Raw genomic sequence first — 18,740 nt, 5'->3', positions numbered from 1 at the left:
AAATATATTTTTTTTAAAATGGATAATTTTGGTTTACCTGGGTTTTGGTGATATACGCGGAACAGTCGACAAGCAGAAACCGAATGCCAATGGTTTTAGATTAAAGGTACGCCTTCTTATATATATATTGTTATTACAGGAGCTTATTGCATAAAACAGCGTGTGTACAAGTCAAAGATAGCAACAGCATTGCTGATCAAGCAGGTACAGTTGTATACTCGATGGCACGAGAAACACCCACGCGCTACGATGATAAAGTAAACAAACAAGAGGCTGTACTTGTAATCGACACCAATTCACAATCGCGCGATGACGTAGAAGCGCCGACTTACGCCACCATTGAAGAGAGCTTTGTTGGCGATATTACAGAGGAAACAGTTTCGATGTGCACAGCCAGTCTTTCTGTGGCTAAAGAAGGTTCAGATGGGAAAATATTGCAAATGGAAAACGCAGAGAGTTCGGGTGAATGCGAAACAGTGACAAACGTTATTTACAACATGGATATTAACTGTGTGAATGCAACTGAAGATGATGTAACTTAAAATAGCCGTCATTGTATAACGACAGACCTTCCACTAGAACAAGTATGCATTATACTCATTATACTATTTTAAGTAAGGAGACATTCTTATATTCCCCGATAGAATAATTACCTGTATATGGTTGAGAAAATGGTTTACATTGTTACCTAATATTTTATTGACCTAAATGTATTTAATATTTTTCATCATTACACTATAGGCAAGAGATTTTCATCGTACTTTTCCAATTTCTGATTATTGTCTAATTTTTTTAGATCATTACTCTATTTCTTTTAATTGAATCAAATACAAAAATGCCATATACCACCCACGAGCAAAACTTGTTTTGGAAAATATAGCGTTGAATTGTATATTTTACGAAAATCGAGATAAAAATAGTGTATGGAATAAAAAAAACAGTGAGTCAAACCTAACCAGAACCGAAACTATTAAATGGCTACGAACGTCACAGGAACTGAACCGGATTCCGAAAAAATCCTTGAACCACAACCGTACCTGAACTGGAAACGTCAAACAGTTCAACTCAAATTTATATTATACATGCAAGTAAGAAGGCTAGACATCAAACAGATCAGTTCGATAAGACTGCATTTCCCTTTTTCAATAAACAGATAAATACAGAACAGTGTCGTCCGTTCAAAGCTTCCTCCGAACGCCCTTAAATAGCTTTGCGTCAACAAGTCTATTAAGGAAATAATAAATATGCAAATAGCCTAACTAAGCTAGTTATATTTCTTAGCGCGCCAGCCGCAGTAGGCGATATAAAAGAAAGTGTCTCATCGCGAAACTATTCAGTAGCGTTTTGGGAGTATTATTTAGTAGCCATTAAAGTTTCATTAGAACATGCAGAATTATCCAGGTGTGATGGAATTATGGCAGATTTCCAGTTTAATTTGTTGTGGGATATTGTCGCTGATTCTATCCATCCTATCTATAATGTGTTTGTGCAAAATAAGAAAAGACATAGGAAAAATGAGGTAAGAAATAAAAAATTGCAATTAACTTTTGTATTCAAAATTAAAACCAACAGTAGGTAACAAGTAAAAACTAATCCCAATTGACCTATATATGACTATATAGTAGCCTTGGGCCAGTATTAAATAAAATCATAAAGCCCAAATATTTTTTACAAAGACAACAAACTAGTATTATATTGTTTAAATTAACTTAACGACTATAATGATGTATTGTATTGTATATCACTCCAAAAAATTCCCCCAAAATCAAGTTTGGCAACCAATGATTTTGATTGCATGACCATTGTATTTAAGAGTTTTAAACCATTTTACAGAATACATCACTCCCATACTAGGTTTATGTCATTATAATACTTAAAAAATAATTTGTGTCATAGAGACCTCGAAGACATCGCTCATCCGCTGAGGTCACGGGTTCGACCGAAGATATCGTTGAGTTAGCGGAAGACGAGGAACCCTACATTACTTTCGACAAACATCCAGGAAAGTCACGAGGGCAGGACATTCAGACTTCAGCAGCGACTACGAAAGCTACGAAAATAGTCGAGGTATTTCTTTTCAAACAGCGAGGAGAAACGAGACAACATTCGGCGGGCCTAAACGATGCGTGAAAAAAGCCGTCTCCAAAGCCCAAACCTGCGCACAACATCTGTCCATAGCGAAGTGCAGGTGCCGGAACATAACGAGACAACATTTTACGACGCACAAAACTTAGGGTTTTTAAACTTTTAGAGGCTGGCAGGAAAAATGAATAAGGCAATTATGATTTTAAATTATATCTCACGGCGCGTAAAACACCTTTTTGTTTTACATTCTAAAATATATATTCTATTTTTTGCTGTTGTACCCGACCGAGAAAATACTTTGTTTAATGACTTTTTTATACTTGCTGATGTTTGAACTTGAATTTATATTCGTTTCAGATATGCGTATGTTGCTTTAACGTTATATTCATTTTTTCACCTACACTCGTTGTAACTGCAAACAGTCTTAAATTTGCATATTATACTAAATGAAGCCATACGTTTCTAGTTATAAACTATCATTAAAAAAAATTATTTGCCTCAATAGTTTTTCCACCAAGTTCCTCCAAAAAAGGTCCAATTCTTGGTCCAAGCGGATTTTAAGATATTTCGAAAAACTTTGTATTGCCAAAGTAGCAATGGCGACATTTAGCATGACTTATTTGGATTATATATCGGTTGTACAGTACGCATGTTAAGGGCTGTGCTTCCTGTGCAGATTATAGTTGCCTTTACATGGTGGTATTCGTTTAATTTAGGCCAATATTATCACTTAATCGTAATGGTTTAGATACGTCTAAATGTATAAAAAACGTCAACAATACTTGGTTGCCTTGTTTTTGATATAATCTATTTATAGATGGACCAGAAAATCCAATCCAAACGAACTTTATTGCGTTATTTAATGTTTAGTGTTTTAAACCAAAAATATATTTTTCAAGTAGGCCTACCAAAATCACATGGGTGACATAACTTGGCTAAGTTTTTGTGTGTTTTGCGATTCGTAGAAATGATTTGTTGATCAGACGAAGCACACAAGTCACCAAATAATTGAGAGGCTAGTTCTCTCACAAACATTTCTGAAAAACAGCTAGTCTTACACATCGTTGCTCGTGCATGACTTTCAAGCAAGCATTTAGGAAAAATTGCACACCCGTTGTATAGTTTGGTTGAACGGCTCGGGATGTAACTAATTGTTTCTAGCTATTTTATATATGTTTATTGTCCATTTTGTTTATCATTTTGTGTCAGCGTAAAACAAATATCGGTCATTTCCCGGGAGAAAAAAATTATTGCCATATTTTTTACTTAATGTTTTGCCTAAAGGTCGAATACATAGCTTGATTTTGCATTTTATTGTATTTCTAAAAAAAACTGTTTAAATTATTCAAAATTGTAGTTTCTTATGTTAGCGGATCGTGGGACATTGAGGGCATAAAATGAACACTGATGTTTGTACTTTGCATCTTATTTACTTATTTTTAAGGTAGAAGGCAACACCCAAAATTAATTTATGCAAAGCACATCGAGACAATGCTAAATAAAAAAGTCTACAACTTCATTGCTTTCATACATTTCGAGCGCATGGATAGTCTTACTTTCTGCTATGGTATTATAATGCAATAAAATAATTATTGTATAGTTGAGATGATTAAATCGCCTGGTAGTTTAGGGTGTTATAAACACATTTCGACAACTTTAGGTTTAAAAAAGATTTAAATATTAGGGAAATCTCAAAACGTTACATCTGGATTATTGTATGCAGTCAAAACGTCTGTTTTAATGTACATTTTTTTACAGATTCTTACTAAATTAAGTTAAAACCTCCAGGAACCCCGAAGTACACTGGCACAGTCTCAAGGCACACCGGTTGCAAAGCACTGACATATCCGTTTTATTCTGACAGAAAATCAAACTATGCTAAGAAAGTTGGAAGGCGTATTAACGCATTAACGTAACTAGCTATTGCATTAAATATTTAAAATATGCAAAAACTTGAGTACTTGAGAATTGACACTTGGACAACTTAGAAATCTTCAAAACAATCTCCCCCTTCTGAATACTAATGTCAATAAAAGAAAATGTAGAAAACTTTTCATTCTTGTTTAAATTCGATTTTATCATTTGGAACCGGTTTCTTTTGATCAAAACTTTTTAAAACGTCAAAAAATTCTTTCCCTGTATTTTTTTTAGCCCGGTATGTTGAAAGGTTTTATCGCAAAAGTGTATGAGTGAATTTTATATCAACCTAAACTAAACGCATTCCCGCTAATGTTTACGGCCATTAAATGCTAATTTATATAGTATCGAGAATATACCGTTCTGTTTCAAAATATATTCTTGTCACTTACAAAAACAGATAGACGAGAAATTCCCTTGCCTGCATATTTTTGTAGGTTACTATTGGCTAGTGTCCTGGAGACTCAGACTCTATAACCCTAAGGCCTTTATGCGGAAATGTCAAATGTGGAAATAAGACTGTTGTTTTGAAATAAAAAGGAACAAAGTTGACCAAACATAGAAGGTATGACGTCAAGTCATGAAGCTATTTCGTGCTGGCGTTATCTGGAAGTATTAACCAATCAAAATCCTGTATCGCAACCTGGTTTCTTATAATCCTCTTAAATTATTGCTGACCGCCTATAAAACGTTAAGCAATAGTTCGATATAGTTTAGAGAGTCTTAGACGCATAAATGCTTATAACGCGACCGCCTTTTTAAAACGGGTACATTGGACAATGTTTTAAATAACTAAAATTGCTGCATGCATGAAAAAAAAGAGGCCTATATAAAGAATCGCGACCAACTGATTTACCAGTGTGTGTCGACATTTGAGGTCAAGCAGAGCAAGTCGTAATTTAAGCGGGTTTACAACGACCATGATATTGCAAGTGCTTAGTATCGGTACGGCATATGTCGAGACGTTAATATTTGCCGGGGCAATATATGGGTGGCCATCTCTACAATACGTTTTGGAAGAAAGGGGTTACTTTAATGAACTGTGCCTTTTCAACTCGACCAAAAATAGAAGCGCAATTCAAAAGAACTCTGGATTATCTCAACCATGTTCTGCCGTCAAAGATAGATTCAACTTGGCACTGCAACTGGCGCTGTTCTCGATGATGGCTTCATCGATAGGATTCGGGTACATGTTGGACAATTACGGAACTTGGGTAACGCGAACCGTGGCTTGCAGCTTATACAGTTTGGGATGCCTTCTCTTGTGGATCATGGATACCGACTCAGCTTTGCTTGTTTTTCCAGCTGCTATATTTATCGCCGTAGGAGGTTTCCAGTTGATGGTCACCAATGTACAACTTGCAAATCTTACTAATTATTTGCGGTCTGCTTACATTACTGGATTAAATGGTTTGTTTGATGCTGGAATAGTCACGTTTCTTTTTGCCAAAATAGGACACGACCAGAAGTTTCCTTTGGAGAGTTTTTTTCAAGTTATGTTTGGCCTTTCCCTCTTACCCTTTATCCGGACGTTTTTGTTAATGCCGAGACATTCCATATTTTTAACAGAAAACAATTCTACAATGAAATATGGTGTATATGATTTGGTGAATATCTTTGCATCGAGCCAAGTTAGGGTAGAATCCCCTGACAACTGCCATACTAACACAAATTCTGAGCAAGCTGTCGATGTTTTTAGGACTTGCCTACGTTCGAAGCTTTTCTGGGGCAATGTGGTGTTCTTTGGGCTCGGTTTTCTACGGCACTCATTTTTCATCGGCAGTTACTCAACCTGGCTAACGACAATCGTTAAACTGGACGAGATAGCATTTTACATAAACATTTTTGGCTACATTCTTCTTGCCGGAGTCCCAGTGGCCGCTTTCAACGGAATTATCGCTGACTCGGCAAAAAAATATTACAGCTCAAGAGTCGAGGATCCGCGAAAGGCCATCTTGCGCGGTTTATTTCTGCAAGGAATTGTAACTGTTACGTTTCATGTAGCATTGAGTATAAGCATTTTAACTGGCAGCGTTTACGCCTCAGTTGCCTGCTTTGTTCTCTTCAGATCATTCTTGTTTAGTACTGCCGTGAACTTCGTTTCACAAGCCTTTCCCAGTGTACATTTCGGCAAACTGTTCGGTGTCACACAAATCGTCACCGGGACGTTCGGATTACTTCAGTATGCCCTGTTCAGGATCGCCACTGATTACGAATATGGTTTTTTAGCCTGCAACATATTTTTATCGGTGGCTTGTGTTATCTCTCTAGTACACCCGTTTGTCATATACAGAGAAGCATACTGATATTTGCCGTTAGAATATAAAAACGGCAGCTGAACTAAATTTTGTGGAAAATTGGTAAACTGTTATGCGTGAGTATTTTGACGCCATATTTGCGCAAAGTTAAGCATTGGTGCTATGGGCCTGGAAGCTTATACTTGTCAAGTACATAAAACAAACTGAACGATTAAATAAAATGTTAATAGTAATGCAATCAGGGTGAATGCGAAACGGTGACAAACGTTATTTGCAACATGGATATTAACTGTGTGAATGCAACTGAAGATGATGTAACTTAAAATAGCCGTTATTGAATAACGACAGACTATTCGTTAAAATAAGTAGGCATTACTCTTTTAAATAAAGAGCTATTTTCCCCGATAGAATAATTACTTATTTGTGGTCAACATAATGGTTTACATTGTTACCTTCTATTTTATTGACTTAAAAACATTCCATATCTTCTATCCTTAAACTATACACAAGAGATTATTATCGTGTTTTTCTAATTTCTCAATATTGTCTATTTTTTTTGAAAAAAAAAAATTGTTATATGTTTATAGCCATTTTCTTTTTAATGTAAATATATTAGTTCCATGGTAAGCCTATTGTTTTGTCTATATTAAAGAATGTGTAAAGAATAAAATGTATCGAGTTGTGACATGAAGTTTTTAATATGCATATACAAGTAAGAAGACTAGACATCAAACAGATCGATAAATACAGAACAATATCGTCCGTTTAAAGCTTCCTCGGAACGCCCTTTAATAACTTCGCGTCAACAAGTCTATTAAGGAAATAATAAATATGCAAATAGCCTAACAAAGCTAGTTATATTCCTTACCGCGCCAGCCGGAGTAGGCGATATAAAAGAAAGAGTCTTATCGCGAAACTATTCAGTAGCGTTTTGGGAGTATTATTTAGTAGCCATTAAAGTTTCATTAGAACATGCAGAATTATACAGGTGTGATGGAAATATGGCAGATTTCCATTTTAATTTGTTGTGGGATATTGTCGCTGATTCTATCCATCCTATCTATAATGTGTTTGTGCAAAATAAGAAAAGACATAGGAAAAATGAGGTAAGAAATAAAAAATTGCAATTAACTTTTGTATTCAAAATTAAAACCAACAGTAGGTAACAAGTAAAAACTAATCCCAATTGACCTATATATGACTATATAGTAGCCTTGGGCCAGTATTAAATAAAATCATAAAGCCCAAATATTTTTTACAAAGACAACAAACTAGTATTATCATGTTTAAATTAACTTAACGACTATAATGATGTATTGTATTGTATATCACTCCAAAAAAAAAAAAAAAATTCCCCCAAAATCAAGTTTGGCAACCAATGATTTTGATTGCATGACCATTGTATTTAAGAGTTTTAAACCATTTTACAGAATACATCACTCCCATACTAGGTTTATGTCATTATAACACGTGAAAAACAATTTGTGTCATAGAGACCTCGAGGACATCGCTCATCCGCTGATGTCACGAGTTCGACCGAAGATATCGTTGAGTTAGCGGAAGACGAGGAACCCTACATTACTTTCGACAAACATCCAGGAAAGTCACAAGGGCAGGTCGAGTCTGATTCACATTCAGACTTCAGCAGCGACTACGAAAGCTACGAAAATAGTCGAGATATTTCTTTTCAAACAGCGAGGAGAAACGAGACAACATTCGGCGGGCCTAAACGATGCGTGAAAAAAGCCGTCTCCAAAGCCCAAACCTGCGCACAACATCTGTCCATAGCGAAGTGCAGGTGCCGGACCATAACGAGACAACATTTAACGACGCACAAAACTTAGGGTTTTTAAACTTTTAGAGGCTGGCAGGAAAAATGAATAAGGCAATTATGATTTTAAATTATATCTCACGGCGCGTAAAACACCTTTTTGTTTTACATTCTAAAATATATTCTATTTTTTGCTGTTGTACCCGACCGAGAAAATACTTTGTTTGATGAATTTTTTATACTTGCTGATGTTTGAACTTGCATTTATATTCATTTCAGATATGCGTATGTTGCTTTAACGTTATATTCATTTTTTCACCTACACTCGTTGTAACTGCAAACAGTCTTAAATTTGCATATTATACTAAATGAAGCCATACGTTTCTAGTTATAATCTATCATTAAAAAAATTTATTTGCCTCAATAGTTTTTCCACTAAAGTCCTCCAAAAAATGTCCAATTCTTGGTCCAAGCGGATTTTAAGGGACTAGTAATTTAAACTTACAAGTTACAACTATAATATTATCCTACGCCACTCCAGTTTGTCAGCCAAAAATTTCTTTCCAACTTCCGTATGTTCGACATTTTTTTGCCAAAAACACAATGTTTGCTCACCAAGCGCGGGGCTCGTAGCAGCTGCCACATCTGCCACTATGTTAATCCGGCCCTGCTTGTACAAAGTGTATGTAACTTGTTTTTGTGTGTATTAGGGTTAAACGATTTGCCAAGTATCGCATTTTGTTGTGTATTAGTGGCACTTTTGACACGTTGAAGGATATTAGGCTTGTGGGGGTTTTGGGTCCGTTAATGAGTCTTCATTTATATAATTGCCAAGATGAATCGACCACACTCCTACAAGATTTGAGATGGCCTGTCTTCGTGAGGCCATTCAGGTCCAATTCTTTCCTTTAGTTCAGATACATGAACAGTCAATTTTGCTGTCTTAGTAAAAGCTGTAAAAGCCTCCTCTGCACTAGGCAGTACTGGGTGATACTGGTTCAGTCACAAAAGCACTCGAGTTTGCTGTCTGAGTAGTAGCTATAAAAGCCCCTATCTCTCTCTCTCTGGTTTATATTGATTGAACACGCTATTTATAGACGAGAATCAGTTAAGAAAATTTCTGCGATAAAGAAAGATTTACGTCATTAATTCTTATAATACTTAACAAAGTATCACGTGATAACAAGGCGTGGTCTAAACCTTTTTCTCTCGACTCTTATAGACGGAAATAATATTTTTGTCCCAATATGGCTTGAACAAAAGCGCTTCGATCTACATTGCGACGTAACTGGCGTTCGATTCTAAAAATAATGGATTGTTGACAATAAGGCGAATTTCAAAACAAACCGCTCACATTAAACGGATATACGTCACATCACATACAGCTCTGACGCATAAAAATTGGTGTAACAAGGCATTCGTTGCAAACTCTAGCAAGAGATATCGGCAATGGAATTTAAACAAAAACTTTCATGACGCAACATTAAGGCGATAAAACAAAGAATTAATTTGATGTGCTGACGTGTTGCGACAAATACTCCCTTTGCAAAGGTTTTGCAGTCATTTCGAATATATAGGAATGACATTCTTTTCCAATTGTTTTCGTGTGTTGTGTTTCAGCTGTTGTGAAATGCTTATGGAGCATTGGACGCGAAATTGTCCGATCATTCAACGCATTTGCGCAATTGTTTTTGGTTCGATTCCTGATTCCTCGAGAAAATTTTCGTTTGTGCCTGAACTGGCAAGGAGGATTTTGATGTCAGCGTTCGCTGGTTGCTTGAAATGTGTTTCATCGACACGCCAGAGCAGTTTGCTGTGGCTTTTTTGCTTTTCAGGAAATCTGTGCGGCTTGCAGGTGAAAATCCCTGCGCGGTGCGTTGCAATTCTGACGTCACCAGGAAGCCGTTGTTTTTGCGCGTTGCATCTCGATCTATCGCTTTGTCCAACGCTTGTTGTGTTTGTTTTCTGAAATTTCAAAATTTTTTTTTCGGCAGATGTGTGTTCAAAATGTCGTGGGAGTATTTTTATTGCAACACTTCAAACTTAGGTTATTAACATTTTGGTTATAGTTTCATACATTTTTTTATACTTATATATATATAGGCGCGACAGGTTACACTTAAAGTTTGAGACAATTAATTATTGCAATATATTCATTTAAATTTATATTCTTTGCGATTCATACAATGACATATACTTTATAGCGATTACATGGTTATTTAATTTACAATATACGCGATACATAGAGTAACTTATACATAATGGTAACGTTTTTACGTTTCTTCGCTTCAAAAGCGATACATACAATGATTATAGTTATAACAATTTTGCAACAAGTGAACATTTGTGGGGCATTTCGCGAGCAACGTGCATTTTCATTGAAATTGGTTATCGTCATTCGACTGGCTAGTCGAAGTTTATCATAACTTCATTTTGGCGTGGCAACTGTAGGGTTTGTGAAGTAGGACAGGCGTTGTTGGAAATTCTATCCAGCTATTTTGTAATTGCGACCGCATATAGGTCTTGGTCGGATAAGGGGATTTTCTTATCGTGGAAATGGTAGAATTAACCACCATGATATATTTAGGGTCAACGTAGCAACAACACGTTAGCGATGAAAACTCGTGACCTAGCAAGCTATAGGATATTTGACGTTACCGAATATCATTGGTAACTTGCGGAATACATTTATAGCACTCGCTGAGAACTAATGCGTATGCTATGTATTCTTTTGAAAAGATAAGTGAAATTTATCTGGAAACGTAGACTTTTTGCTTTACATTTCGCTTGGAGGGATTAAGTACCGGCGTTGAAAAGCGATAACTTACGGAAACACCGCTAATGGGTTTTGTCGGTTGCTAGCTTACCAACATATTCAAAAGCGATCGAGTGGCAACTAAGCCTTGTAAGCCAGGCACGCCTTGGGCGTAAGTTTACAGATGAACAAGCTACTTTTTAGGTAGGGTCAAGTGTCTTAACGCGTACTGGCAATCCGTGTTAAAATAGTAAGCTTTTGCGAGTGAGTTTCACAAAATGGTTCATGAGATATAATATATTAGACGTATAGAAGTGTACACTTAAAATTAGTCATTTTGACTGGCTTGCGTTTTATAAGTAGCTGCGGATCCATTTATAGAAACGCTGTTTGTTTTAGGAAGGGAAAATGCGGTTGGAAACGAGTTCAGTTTCCACGTAGAGTGCCGTTACGGAAGTTGTTTGATTTACGCCTATTTAATTGGGGTTGCATTTGAAAAACACGAAGGCAAGCGATGCATTGAAAATATTTACATAAAACATTTAACACATTACGAACGCGAGCAGGGTTTTATCCCTAAAGTCGTGTTTATAGACTTACACGAGTTGAAGCATATTTTTCGCTTGTGAATGACATTACTATGCTTTTACGAAGTATTTCCGCTACGCGTGCTTTGACGCGGGCAAAATTTGGACACATTTGAATGGCTCAAAAAAATGTCGCATAAACAATTTACAGACCTTTCGGTCGGTATTTTAATAATTATATATATATATATTAAAAGTATAATATATTTTCACCTGATAAACTAGGCAGAATCAGTTATTGTGAAATCCATAATTCCGTTTCGTTTTCCATGATTCCAAACAGTGGTGATGTCTTTATCGGCAACGCTTGTTTGTATTTCGTGTTTCGAATTCCAAGCAAATGCTTTGCTGACGCTATGGAGCGTCTCTTCACGTATCTTTCGTTGAGATTATTTTCTTCTAAAGCTGGCTTCTTGCAAGTTCCAAACATGACAGTTTTTAGGCGGTCGCTTGTAGCTGGAAGGCACATCTTTTCTTGTCCATAAGATATATGCGGGAAAATAGAGTTCGTCGTCCGGCTTCTTGGGAAAGCAGTTTGCAAGTGGTCCGCGTCGTCGATTGCAAAGTATTTGTTCGATTTGAGGTCCAAATTTTACTTCAGCTTCGTTTCTTCAGTCTTCTTGGGAAAGTAGTTTGCAGGTGGTTCGTTCCTCACTCGCGGGCATCAATTGTGGGGGTTTTGGGTCCGTTAATGAGTCTTCATTTATATAATTGCCAAGATGAATCGACCACACTCCTACAAGATTTGAGATGGCCTGTCTTCGTGAGGCCATTCAGGTCCAATTCTTTCCTTTAGTTCAGATACATGAACAGTCAATTTTGCTGTCTTAGTAAAAGCTGTAAAAGCCTCCTCTGCACTAGGCAGTACTGGGTGATACTGGTTCAGTCACAAAAGCACTCGAGTTTGCTGTCTGAGTAGTAGCTATAAAAGCCCCTATCTCTCTCTCTCTGGTTTATATTGATTGAACACGCTATTTATAGACGAGAATCAGTTAAGAAAATTTCTGCGATAAAGAAAGATTTACGTCATTAATTCTTATAATACTTAACAAAGTATCACGTGATAACAAGGCGTGGTCTAAACCTTTTTCTCTCGACTCTTATAGACGGAAATAATATTTTTGTCCCAATATGGCTTGAACAAAAGCGCTTCGATCTACATTGCGACGTAACTGGCGTTCGATTCTAAAAATAATGGATTGTTGACAATAAGGCGAATTTCAAAACAAAGCGCTCACATTAAACGGATATACGTCACATCACATACAGCTCTGACGCATAAAAATTGGTGTAACAAGGCATTCGTTGCAAACTCTAGCAAGAGATATCGGCAATGGAATTTAAACAAAAACTTTCATGACGCAACATTAAGGCGATAAAACAAAGAATTAATTTGATGTGCTGACGTGTTGCGACAGGCTATTAAAGGTATAAAAACAATACGACATTTTTCAGTTAGGGTTCAAAGAGACTATTTTTGAAAGTAATTCCGGCAGTTCTTTATTATTGGCATGCTGTATTCCCTAAATATTTCAAATTACTTTGTTTTCCGTGAGCGTTTCTCTAATTGTGATTAAACAACGATCAAAAGTACTTTGTTAGCCGGGTAAATAGTATCTCCTAAACTAAATACTTAAACTTTTGTTGTTATTGCAGACAACAAACTCAAAGTTTAAAATTCCGAGTTAAGGAGCTGACGATGCCAGTATTGGCAAAATATGTATACATATATTCTCCAGACATATATAATGCTATTATAAGCGAAATATATATTTTTATTTTCAAGAAATATATATTGCCAGTATATACGAAGAATATAGTTAAACAAATGGATAATTTTGGTTTACTTGGGTTTTAAACTTTAAGTTTTATTGGTGATATTCGCGGAACAGTCGACAAGCAGAAACCGAATGCCAATGGTTTTAGATTAAAGGTACGCCTTCTTATATATATATTGTTATTACAGGAGCTTATTGCATAAAACAGCGTGTGTACAAGTCAAAGATAGCAACAGCATTGCTGATCAAGCAGGTACAGCTGTATACTCGATGGCACGAGAAACACCCACGCGCTACGTTGATAAAGTAAACAAACAAGAGGCTGTACTTGTAATCGACACCAATTCACAATCGCACGATGACGTAGAAGCGCCGACTTACGCCACCATTGAAGAGAGCTTTGTTGGTGATATTACAGAGGAAACAGTTTCGATGTGCACAGCCAGTCTTTCTGTGACTAAAGAAGGTTCAGATGGGAAAATATTGCAAATGGAAAACGCAGAGAGTTCGGGTGAATGCGAAACAGTGACAAACGTGATTTACAACATGGATATTAACTGTGTGAATGCAACTGAAGATGATGTAACTTAAAATAGCCGTTATTGAATAACGACAGACCTTCCACTAGAACAAGTATGCATTATACTCATTATACTATTTTAAGTAAGGAGACATTCTTATATTCCCCGATAGAATAATTACCTGTATGTGGTCGAGAAAATGGTTTACATTGTTACCTAATATTTTATTGACCTAAATGTATTTAATATTTTTCATCATTACACTATAGGCAGGAGATTTTCATCGTACTTTTCCAATTTCTGATTATTGTCTAATTGTTTTAGATCATTACTCTATTTCTTTTAATTGAATCAAATACAAAAATGCCATATACCACCCACGAGCAAAACTTGTTTTGGAAAATATAGCGTTGAATTGTATATTTTACGAAAATCGAGCTAAAAATAGTGTATGGAATAAAAAAACAGTGAGTCAAACCTAGCCCGAACCGAAACTATTAAATGGCTACGAACGTCACAGGAACTGAACCGGATTCCGAAAAAATCCTTGAACCACATCCGTACCTCAACTGGAAACGTCAAACAGTTCAACTCAAATTTATATTATACATGTAAGTAAGAAGGCTAGACATCAAACAGATCAGTTCGATAAGACTGCATTTCCCTTTTTCAATAAACAGATAAATACAGAACAGTGTCGTCCGTTCAAAGCTTCCTCGGAACGCCCTTAAATAGCTTTGCGTCAACAAGTCTATTAAGGAAATAATAAATATGCAAATAGCCTAACTAAGCTAGTTATATTCCTTACCGCGCCAGCCGCAGTAGGCGATATAAAAGAAAGAGTCTTATCGCGAAACTATTCAGTAGCGTTTTGGGAGTATTATTTAGTAGCCATTAAAGTTTCATTAGAACATGCAGAATTATACAGGTGTGATGGAATTATGGCAGATTTCCAGTTTAATTTGTTGTGGGATATTGTCGCTGATTCTTTACATTCTCTCGGCATTATGTTTATGCAAAATAAGAAAAGACAGAGGAAAAATGAGGTAAGCAATAAAAAATTGCAATTAACTTTTGTATTCAAAATTAAAACCAACAGTAGGTAACAAGTAAAAACTAATCCCAATTGACCTATATATGACTATATAGTAGCCTTGGGCCAGTATTAAATAAAATAATACAGCACAAATATGTTTTACAAAGACATCAAACTAGTATTATGTTGTTTAAATTAACTTAACGACTATAATGATGTATTGTATTGTATATCACTCCAAAAAATTCCCCCAAAATCAAGTTTGGCAACCAATGATTTTGATTGCATGACCATTGTATTTAAGAGTTTTAAACCATTTTACAGAATACATCACTCCCATACTAGGTTTATGTCATTATAATACTTGAAAAATAATTTGTGCCATAGAGACCTCGAGGACATCGCTCATCCGCTGATGTCACGGGTTCGACCGAAGATATCGTTGAGTTAGCGGAAGAAGAGGAACCTGCATTACTTTCGACAAACATCCAGGAAAGTCACGAGGGCAGGACATTCAGACTTCAGCAGTAATTACGAAAGCTACGAAAATAGTCGAGGTATTTCTTTTCAAACAGCGAGGAGAAACGAGACAACATTCGGCGGGCCTAAACGATGCGTGAAAAAAGCCGTCTCCAAAGCCCAAACCTGCGCACAACATCTGTCCATAGCGAAGTGCAGGTGCCGAACCATAACGAGACAACATTTTACGACGCACAAAACTTAGGGTTTTTAAACTTTTAGAGGCTGGCAGGAAAAATGAATAAGGCAATTATGATTTTAAATTATATCTCACGGCGCGTAAAACACCTTTTTGTTTTACATTCTAAAATATATTCTATTTTTTGCTGTTGTACCCGACCGAGAAAATACTTTGTTTAATGACTTTTTTATACTTGCTGATGTTTGAACTTGCATTTATATTCATTTCAGATATGCGTATGTTGCTTTAACGTTATATTCATTTTTTCACCTACACTCGTTGTAACTGAAAACAGTCTTAAATTTGCATATTATACCGTAGCAAATGAAGCCATACGTTTCTAGTTATAATCTATCATTAAAAAAAATTATTTGCCTCAATAGTTTTTCTACTAAATTCCTCCAAAAAAGGTCCAATTCTTGGTCCAAGCGGATTTTAAGATATTTCGAAAAACTTTGTATTGCCAAAGTAGCAATGGCGACATTTAGCATGACTTATTTGGATTATATATTGGTTGTACAGTACGCATGTTAAGGGCTGTGCTTCCTGTGCAGAATATAGTTGCCTTTACATGGTGGTATTCGTTTAATTTAGGCCAATATTGTCACTTAATCGTAATGGTTTAGATACGTCTAAATGTATAAAAAACGTCAACAGTACTTTGTTGCCTTGTTTTTTTGATATAATCTATCTATAGATGGACCAGAAAATCCAATCCAAACGAACTTTATTGCGTTATTTAATGTTTAGTGTTTTAAACCAAAAATATATTTTTCAAGTAGGCCTACCAAAATTACATGGGTGACATAACTTGGCTAAGTTTTTGTGTGTTTTGCGCTTCGCAAAAATGATTTGTTGATCAGACGGAGCACACAAGTCACCAAATAATTGAGAGGCTAGTTCTCTCACAAACATTTCTGAAAAACCGCTAGTCTAACACATCGTTGCTCGTGCATGACTTTTAAGCAAGCATTTAGGAAAAATTGCACACCCGTTGTATAGTTTGGTAAAACGGCTCGGAATGTAACTAATTGTTTCTAGCATTTTTTATATATGTTTATTGTGCATTTTGTTTATCAATATATTTTGGGACTAGTAATTTAAACTTACAAGTTACAACTATAATATTATCCCACGCCATTCCAGTTTGTCAGCCAAAAATTTCTTACCAACTTCCATATGTTCGACATTTTTTTGCCAAAAACACAATGTTTGCTCACCAAGCGCGGGGCCCGTAGCAGCTGCCACATCTGCCACTATGTTAACCCGGCCCTGCTTGTACAAAGTGTATGTAACTTGTTTTTGTGTGTATTAGGGTTAAACGATTTGCCAAGTATCGCATTTTGTTGTGTATTAGTGGCACTTTTGACACGTTGAAGGATATTAGGCTATTAAAGGTATAAAAACAATGCGACATTTTTCAGTTAGGGTTCAAAGGAGACTATTTTTGAAAGTAATTCCGGCAGTCTTTTATTATTGACACGTTAAGGAGCGTTAAGGAGCTGACGATGCCATTATTGGCAAAATATGTATACATATATTCTCCATACATATATAATGCTATTATAAGCGAAATATATATATATTTTTTTTTTCAAGAAATATTTATTGCCAGTATATACGAAAAATATATTTTTTTTAAAATGGATAATTTTGGTTTACCTGGGTTTTAAACTTTAAGTTTTATTGGTGATATACGCGGAACAGTGATCGACAAGCAGAAACCGAATGCCAATGGTTTTAGATTAAAGGTACGCCTTCTTATATATATATTGTTATTACAGGAGCTTATTGCATAAAACAGCGTGTGTACAAGTCAAAGATAGCAACAGCATTGCTGATCAAGCAGGTACAGTTGTATACTCGATGGCACGAGAAACACCCACGCGCTACGATGATAAAGTAAACAAACAAGACGCTGCACTTGTAATCGACACCAATTCACAATCGCACGATGACGTAGAAGCGCCGACTTACGCCACCATTGAAGAGAGCTTTGTTGGCGATATTACAGAGAAAACAGCTTCGATCTGCACAGCCAGTCTTTCTGTGGCTAAAGAAGGTTCAGATGGGAAAATATTTCAAATGGAAAACGCAGAGAGTTCGGGTGAATGTGAAACGGTGAAAAACGTGATTTACAACATGGATATTAACTGTGTAAACCAAACTCAAGATGATATAACGTAAAATTGTTGTTTTTGTATCACGATAGACCTTCCACTAGAAGAATTAGTCATTACTCTTTTAATCAAACAGCTGTTTTTTCCAAAAGAATAATAACCCATTTGTGGCTAACAAAATGGTTTACATTGTTACCTAGTGTTTTATTGGCCTAAATATACCCACATCTTCCATCATTATTCATTACACTGTGCGCAAGACATTTTCATCGTTTTTTTCGAATTTGTGATTATTGTCCACGAGCAAAACTTGTTTTAGGAAATATAAAGTTGAATTTCTCTTCGTTAAATGTTTCACGAAAACCGAGATGAAATTAGAATGAAATGAAAAGCATTTTGTTATAGACGAATAATCAATTAGTATAAAAAACTTTACATGTATGTGGCCATTTTTTTAATGTAAATAATAAAAATGTATCGAGTTGTGACATGAAGTTTTTAATATGAATATACAAGTAAGAGGACTAGACATCAAACAGATCAGTTCGATAAGACCACAGTTTCCATTTTTAACAAATAGATAAATACAGAACAATATCGTCCGTTTAAAGCTTTCTCGGAACGCCCTTAAATAGATTTGCGTCAACAAGTCTATTAAGGAAATAATAAATATGCAAATAGCCTAACTAAGCTAGTTATATTCCTTAGCGCGCCAGCCGCAGTAGGCGATATAAAAAAAAGAGTCTAATCGCGAAACTATTCAGTACCGTTTTGGGAGTATCATTTAGTAGCCATTAAAGTTTCATTAGAACATGCAGAATTATACAGGTGTGATGGAATTATGGCAGATTTCCAGTTTAATTTGTTGTGGGGTATTGTCGCTGATTCTTTCCATCCTATCTGTAATGTGTTTGTGCAAAATAAGAAAAGACATAGCAAAAATGAGGTAAGAGAAAAAGTAAATTGCAACCAACAGTAGGTAACAAGTAAAAACTGTTTGTTTGCTTTGGTAAGGTTCCCACAAACGCAAAAAATCCAAGTGTAGAACTATTTCAATTGACGTATATATAACTATGAACTAAGTATATATTATGTTGTTGAGGTTATTAATGAGTTTAACTTCATTAAAGGAATATGCCAGTTAAATTATTTCTGCGGGCCGGATCATTGTATAATTTGGTGACCTGCTAACTAAACCAATCTCTTGTTATA

General features: G+C 35.8%; 1 protein-coding gene and 1 long non-coding RNA gene across 2 annotated transcripts; both read left to right on the top strand.

Moving 5' to 3' along the window:
* The first annotated feature begins 56 nt into the window (after positions 1-56).
* Positions 57-4,407, top strand: LOC146141186 (uncharacterized). The gene is made up of 3 exons (XR_014501307.1): positions 57-1,519; positions 1,897-2,067; positions 3,844-4,407. It is a non-coding gene; the product is annotated as an uncharacterized LOC146141186 (long non-coding RNA).
* Positions 4,408-4,874: 467 nt separating this feature from the next.
* LOC146141185 (equilibrative nucleobase transporter 1-like) lies at positions 4,875-7,874 on the top strand. The gene is made up of 2 exons (XM_083391702.1): positions 4,875-7,366; positions 7,754-7,874. Exon 1 carries the CDS (start codon positions 4,923-4,925, stop codon positions 6,306-6,308), a length of 1,386 nt encoding a protein of 461 aa, XP_083247828.1. The 5' UTR covers positions 4,875-4,922; the 3' UTR covers positions 6,309-7,366; positions 7,754-7,874.
* Positions 7,875-18,740: the final 10,866 nt, after the last annotated feature.

The sequence above is a fragment of the Ascidiella aspersa genome, chromosome 6, assembly GCF_963924565.1.
Source record: "Ascidiella aspersa chromosome 6, kaAscAspe10.2, whole genome shotgun sequence".
Taxonomy (NCBI): domain Eukaryota; kingdom Metazoa; phylum Chordata; class Ascidiacea; order Phlebobranchia; family Ascidiidae; genus Ascidiella; species Ascidiella aspersa.
Note: the sequence above shows the minus strand (reverse complement) of the source record. Positions and strands in the feature narration are given on the sequence as shown.

Bases quoted from the DNA above. Each gene is read 5' to 3' on its own strand.
- LOC146141185 (XM_083391702.1), top strand. From the start codon at position 4,923: ATGATATTGCAAGTGCTTAGTATCGGTACGGCATATGTCGAGACGTTA.